Source organism: Sinocyclocheilus anshuiensis, unplaced genomic scaffold (assembly GCF_001515605.1).
Source record: "Sinocyclocheilus anshuiensis isolate Anshui unplaced genomic scaffold, SAMN03320099.WGS_v1.1 scaffold1144, whole genome shotgun sequence".
NCBI lineage: Eukaryota > Metazoa > Chordata > Actinopteri > Cypriniformes > Cyprinidae > Sinocyclocheilus > Sinocyclocheilus anshuiensis.
This window is the reverse complement of record NW_015551101.1, coordinates 331,039-338,605: the sequence shown is the minus strand read 5'-3', so window position 1 is coordinate 338,605 and position 7,567 is coordinate 331,039. Positions and strand designations below refer to the sequence as shown.

The 7,567-nt window shown below is 37.6% G+C and overlaps 1 protein-coding gene across 1 annotated transcript in view; it reads left to right on the top strand.

Moving 5' to 3' along the window:
• Positions 1-7,567, top strand: part of LOC107662765 (protein turtle homolog B-like) — a 77,908-nt gene that overhangs the window by 29,994 nt on the left and 40,347 nt on the right. The window contains exon 3 of the mRNA XM_016452845.1: positions 3,340-3,486. Coding sequence (XP_016308331.1) covers positions 3,340-3,486 — 147 coding nt within the window. The remainder of the gene's footprint in view (positions 1-3,339; positions 3,487-7,567) is intronic.

Below are 7,567 nucleotides of genomic sequence, written 5' to 3'. Positions count from 1 at the left end.
CACAATTTTTTAATGTAGATAATTTTCATTACTAAAACATCTAATTGCCAAATTTCCAGTGTCCTACCTATAATAAATTTGGCTGGACAAATAAAAAACTTGAAAGTAATTTTTCTTAGTTTCACACTCTAGCGAGTTAAGGTCTTTTGCCTTTGTAGGGCAGTATGTATGTTTATATATATATATATATATATGTATATATTTGATGAAAATTAATATAGTAATATTTTAAGAAATAATTATAATTTAAAATACTGTATACTGTACTGTATACATTTTCTATGAGTGTAGGCACACCGGCGGCGCCGTTCGTCGTCTGTCCGCGGCGCCCAGCTACGTCGTGTTATGCTTGTAAGAATTGTTCTAGACATGCTGAAAATTTGAAGCTACAGCACAGCAGCTCTTCTTCTTCGTTTTCTCTGATGCACTAACTCTGCAGCAGCACTTCTTCTTCATTGTCTCGTCTGATGCACTCACTCAACCAAGCGTTCTAACCACAACCTCGCCCCTCCCCACCCCCCAACCATTCGAATTTCTGTAGGTGGGAATTATTTGTAATGATATTCCAATGAGCCGCTTTGTGATATCACAAAGCCCGGAAAACAAACGCTGTAGTCCAAACGAGTCGTTCGTTGTAGTTCTTGAAAAGGGATTTTTCAAAAATGAAATATCTCCCTTTGGAGTGGACTTTGAGATTTGTAACTTTCTAGATCTTTTTTATGCCCAAACATACACACTACACACTGACTAAAATTAAAAAAGTGAAAAAGCATAATAGGACCCTTTTAAGATAATCTTAAGATAATTTTTTTTATAGTTTTCTGTTAATTTTATGTCTCATTTACTTTGTTCTCGTTATGAAGATATCCTTGCTTGTATTTGGCATAATACTGTAAGAATCGCAAGAAACACTATTCTGGTTTAGTGTTACAACTATGTTAATATTTGGCTGCATGTACTACGTACTAAAACACTTAAATACAAATAAAAACAAGAGGTGGTTAAAATGACTAAAATGCGACTACTGATTAGTTATCCGATTAGTAGAAATCACATGAAGTTAAACAACACTGGCATAGAACATGTTAAAACGTGTTCAAATACACTGGCACCGAACGACATTTAAGCCTGTAGTGGGAAAGTTGATGCAGTCCTGTTAGCAGTGGCTTCGAGAACACCTTTTATTTGCTGTAACATTCAGTGTGAAGATGCTCCCTAACTTTGATGCCGATGCTCGATCCCATCAGTACTTTATCACCCCGCACGAAAATAGCTGTGATTTTGAAGGCCTTATTTTTTTACTGCAAGACCGCAGCCTCCTCTGCCCCGTACCGTATTGATTTTCTGCTCTGGAAACCCGCCGTTTCCTCTCTCAGGTGCAGCTGTGATCCCAGGGCTATGATATCTAGTGCTCACTACACAGCAGTATGAAGTATGAAGGCCAGCGGAGTCTGACATGCTCACAGTGAACGTTCGAAGACATTAAATCCCAGCTAAAGTCTTCAAATATACAAATGAGATACTGTATTTTGATAGTGACCAGCTCTGGAGTGGCTTTGTTCAGTCTGAGAGATGCTTGATTGCCCACATTTCTCTCACTTTCTGTGACTATTTGTATTGTCGGTGTTGCTAAGCCTCTTAGTACAGAACGTGTAACACTCAGATGTGAGCTGTGATACTTTGTTCTTTTCTATTTCAAGTGCAGCACACATTTCATTCGATAGTGTAGGAGGGCTGAAATCCTTTGCTAGTAATGTTATACATTGCTCCACACGCTGGCTTGCTGCGTATCGTTTAATCATTTTGTGAACTGCGAAATTGTCATTGGTGAAACCTTAAAAATACAAAGTTTCTATATGAAATAAATAAATTAAATAAATGTATAAATAAATAAATATGGAATGACATGTGAGAATAAATTAATTAATGCATAAATAAATAATTAAATAAGATTTATTTATTTATTTGTTTGTTTTGCACGCTTTTGGTCCTCCATAGACTTTAAGCTGTATAGCATATAACATTCATGGAGTTACTATTTTAACATTCAGTGGGTGTTTTTGTTTTTTTCTCTTTATATGCTGGAGTGATTAACTGTAATCATAATGGCAATACTGGGCTTTATTTCATGGCGATAGCAACTAATAATAATCTCCACCAACCAATATTACACAGACAGCTAATTAAAACATAAATTTCCTGTTTCAGCAGAGCGCAGTATGCAGTGACAGCAAAGTAAGAATCGTTTTAAACAAGGCAGATTAAACTGTAGACCCTGAAATTCATCTAGCTTGTTTGTTAACGTCGGTGCATTTGTTACATTGTCATTAACCGGTGCCGCTGTCTGTCATGTCTGTTTTTTTGGATGCAACATTCTTCACATTAGCACAATGTGTGACACATTGCAATGAGCCTTTTTCATGCAACACAAGAATGAAAATCTTAAAACCATTTTTACTTAAATTGTCACTTCGAATTGATAGTGTATGCAAGAATGGTTTCATGTACAATTTACACTGAAATTCTCCTCATGGTTTAATAAATGAGGTGTTTTGTTGATGCTGCTTTGTTTTTATTTCCTCTTTTAATTTAAAGTCTTTGGGTCTTACTTACAAAGTGTCCCTACAGCTGTGCGAGTGTTATTTCAGTACTATTTATATAGTAGACTCAGAACTATATGTTACATATTTTATTAATATTTTCAGATACCCTTTATTTTTATATTTTGTTTTTATTTTAATTTTATTTTAAAAGTTTCTTAATTTTATTATTTTATTGTTATTTTACTATTGAATTGTTTATATAATATTTTACTGTATAATTTAATTGTTAAAATTTTTTTTATTTTTATTTTGTATAAATTTAATTTATTACTATTTAGGTTTAATTATGTTTATGTCAGTTTTATTCAAGTTTTAGTTTTTATTTATTTCTAGTTCCAGTTTATTTCAAATGTTTTAGCTTAAACTTATTTCAGTTAGGTGCCAAACCAACATTCCTAAAAAAATTAAAAATAATAAAAAATAAAATAAAATAAAAAGAAAATAATAAAAGTGCTTTAATTTATTAATTTAATTAACTAATAATTACTTTTGGATAACAATAATAACTGTATGCAAAAAAAAAGGTTCTCGCACAAATATTTCTGTCAGATTCACAGACACATGAACATAAATTTGTTCATACTCTCTTTCTAATGTTAATGAGATACAGATCATTCTAAATGAGATATGAAATATGTGTGTATGCATGCTTAGTGAACGCGAGCTTGTCTTTTGACTGCAGTGAGTCCATTGCAGCAGTCCCACTCAGCTCTCCTTTTTTCCTGTGCGCTTTCAGGTAGAGCCAGTCTGCATGGCAAAGCGTCTCTGCAGATCGACCAGGTGCGCTCAGAAGACCAGGGCTGGTACGAGTGCAGGGTCCTCATGCTGGAGCAACAATACGACACCTTCCACAACGGCAGCTGGGTTCACCTCACAGTCAACGGTGAGAACCTCGCCACTCTCACCACACTAGTACTGTGAAAGACACACATATCTATCTATCTATCTATCTATCTATCTATCTATCTATTGTTCATTCTGTCGTTCCATCCATCTCAAGTTGCAGTGGTTTGTGTATAAGGCTTTGCTTATATCTGCATATGTGAATGTATGTAGCCTACTCGGTTTCTCTTGAGACTCTGCATACACTGCAGGACGGACTTTCTCTCTTTCGGTGTGCTCTCTTCCCCTCCCCCTCGTTTTTAATGAATGTCTGCTTTTGGGGGTGGAGTAGGAGTATTCGCGGCTTGATTTCATATTCATTTCTAATATCAGCAGTAAATCAGAGCTGTGAGGAGTGGAGGAGGATGTGACAGTCTCATACCACTCATGACTGGCTGCTGCTGTGACTAATATGTGTGGTAGACCCAACAAAAAACAGCCTTCATGCTCTTGCTACAGAAATGAGCAATGTACTCCCTTGTGGTCTAGGTCTGCTGCCATCATTTCCCTCAGAAAACGTTATTGCAGTCTCCCTTGTTAGAGCCAATATTTTGTTCTTGTCGTACACTGGGCAATAATAGGTAATGATTTGATTTTGGGTTAATTATTTAATCGATGTCTGTAATCTTTAAGGTCATCTATATGTTAGTTAACTCCTAAATATAGACACATTTCTAGGAAAATGAATAAAAATACTGATCCTACTCATCCTGCACTACACAGATATTTATTCAATCAAATTCACTCCAATCCCTTCGGTAAACAGACTAGCAAGTAGCAAATTCGAGTTCATGGCTGTGACGTACTGTAACAAAACCCTGGCTGTTTAGAAATAAAAGGGGCTATCATTTGATATGCCCTGCCAAAACTTCCTGTTTTGTGCTTGTCAAGTGATTTCATGAAGCCTACATTCAGTATTATGAGCCTTTGGGTATGGGCCAGCATTCAAAAGAAACCCATAGGCACGCTCTGAGATCTGCATGCCCTTATGTCCATGGCCGGACTTACCATTGGGCTTGAGTGGGCTGCAGCCCATGGGCCCCGCCTTGTAGGGGGCCCCTCCTTTGCCCATTTACGTTTGTTTGATTTGTTTGTTATATGCCAGTCAGAATTCAGAAATTATTAGCCGCATTTCCACTGCGCACGCAAGATCTAAACGCGTCAGCCGGAGCTACAGCTTACAACTACGACCTTCAATGCCACTATCAAACAGCATAAACTGGTATTTATGATTATTTCACATGGAAGAAGGACACACGTATTGAATCGCGTCTGCACCGATTAGTTTGTTATCACATGGCTACTTTAAACAGCTCCATTAAGCCTTTAGCCCCAAAGGGCGCACATTTAGAAAGATAATGATAAATTCTCAAATGTTCACACATCATTTCTTTACCGAGGATGATTCTATATTACTATATTAATGTTTCACTAAATTATGCGATCATCTGATGAGTTTTGAGCGCTCTCTCTCGTCTTACTGCCATTACACATGGGGAAGAAATGTCATCAAAATGATTTAAAATAAAAAATAGCAATTTAATGAGTTTCTGTTTCTGATGCCTATGATATAGGACTTAGCCTATCACACAAACAAGAGTCCTGTTTTTTTTTGTTTTTTCTCTCGGAATATCTGCACGATCGCAAATGTACAATAAACAACAACTTACAGAGTAACTTTCAGACACAAAATTCCGTTTTGCTCCATCAGAAAGAAAATAGAACAAACAGCAGAAGCTCCGAACAACAGTGTTTTGTTCCTCAGCGTTACACGGTCCAGCAAATGATTTAGTCAGGCTATAAGTACAGTCGTTTGCAAAGTTAAATTAATCAGCTTTTTAAACGAATCTAACATTTATGCACAATCCATCTATGAATTTTGTTGATAGTGATTTCATTTGATTGTTAATAGCCAGCATGTCTTTTTATTCGATTGAATTTATTGATTAAATAAGAACCTGACACACAGATTTGACAATAACTTTTATAATACTAATAAGCCAACATCTCTGTCTTTTTTTTTTTTTTTTGCTCAAAGTTTTTTCAGGGTTTTGATCTCTCAACTGAGAGAACACATCCAATTTATTATATTATAATGAATATTTAATATTATATTTAAACTTTGACTATAGCCTAGACATTAGTTGTACTATTTATGAACCTCAAAGCATATGTTTGTGTATTTTGTGTTAATCCATAATGGTGTTCTATTTGAGGGCATTTGTAGTATAGGTATAGGGTCCAAACATAACCTCAAGCCCAGGGGCCCCCATCCCCCTAAGTCCTGCCCTGCTTATGTCTAGTAATATTTCACCAGGCAGCAGAGCCCTTATCATTTCCATTACACTAATGGAGATGTCTTCCATGGTGCCAAACTACAGAGGCAAATTTGGGGTAGCTCAAGGCTTTGGTCATGTCATGTTCCTCCCTCTCATTCCGTTTGAACATCACATTTTGCCTGATTTATTATTTATGGGCATGGTTCAGCGCCGCTGGAAATATATCATCTCCTCCACGGTGAGTGTTTGCATTTTATTAGATGATGAATTTAATACGATCCATTAAGACAATATGTAACCTATCATGATTCACGGCTCAGTAATCATTTCCTGGGGGTCAATATCCAAGAGGCCCTCGGTCGCATATTAATAGTATCACAACACCGCTGTAGGCTTAAATCAAGTGCTGACGCAGCAGATTAATTCCAATACTGGAGTCTTTTGTATTTGGCTGCACTGCATACTGATTCTCACTGTACATCACCTTACATGTATGAGCTGCAGTGGCAGAGGAATTAAAGATAATTATGGGCATCATTAAGGAAACACTGTCTCTTCTCATGTTGGTGAGAAATCGTTAGCGTGTGTTGGTACGTTGGTGATAAGCAACTCTGTTGGTCCTTTATAGTGTCCATTTATTGAATCACATCCCCAAGTGAGATATGTGTCCATTCAGTGAACAGCAGCAGAGAGGAAGTGATAAAAGTGTGCAGTAAATGATCATGGTCGTCCTGGCTGAAATTGCACAGGAGGGACTGAGCGTTCTACTCAAGAAGAGGTACCGGTATATTTGGAAGAAAGACACAAGTATATCTTCAAAGAGCTGCTCAAGCAGAAGAAAAAAGTAATTTTAGATACTTTTAATGCGAAAGTTTTTTAATGTGACCCCTCGTCACATACCCCCATCGCCCCTTGCAGGCCGGGGGGTACCCACGAGACTGCGCTCTACGCCCCCCTTCCCCCGTTCCCTGCTCCTCCCCAAACATGGCGGACGGCAGCAGGCTCCAGTAGCCCCTCACTGCAGAACACAAGATCCAGGGGGGGTGGTTGGATTCACATCTAGGGGGTGGAGATTGATAGGTTTAGGGGTGGAGCTGTGGGAGACTTCCCTCTTGGATGTCAGCCACCCCTCCTCGACCCAGGAGCTCGGCAGCGAGCCCTCTGTCCCACCTCGTCTTCCATCGCTCCAGCACCACCGCCTCGGGCAGCCACTGGCAGTCTCAGCTCCTTCCTGCTGCCCGATCTCCTCAGCACCGCAAACCCCCTAAGCAGCGAGGGCTCTCTGACAGCGTGTCCCTCCTTCCTCCTGGGTTTCAGCACCAGTGTAACAATGTTCGCAGTCATGGGAAGTGTCACACATGATCCTTCAGAAATCATTCTAACATGCTAATTCATCAATAATCAATGATGGAAACAGTTGTGCTGCTTAATATTTTTTTTGGAACCTGTGATACTTTTGTCAGGATTTTTTGGTGAATACAAAGTTGAAAAGAACATCATTTATTTAAAATATAAATCTTTTGTAACATTAGAAGTCTTTACTATCACTTTGTATCAATTTAGCACATCCTTGCTGAATAAAAGTATTAATTTCAGTAGTGTATATTGTTACAAAAGATTTATATTTTAAATAAATGCTGTTCTTTTTAACTTTTTATTCATCAAAATATCCTGACAAAAGTATCACAGGTTCAAAAAAATATATATATTAAGCAGCACAACTGTTTCCATCATTGATTATGAATTAGCATGTTAGAATGATTTCTGAAGGATCATGTGTGACACTGAAGAAGAGAGAAAAAA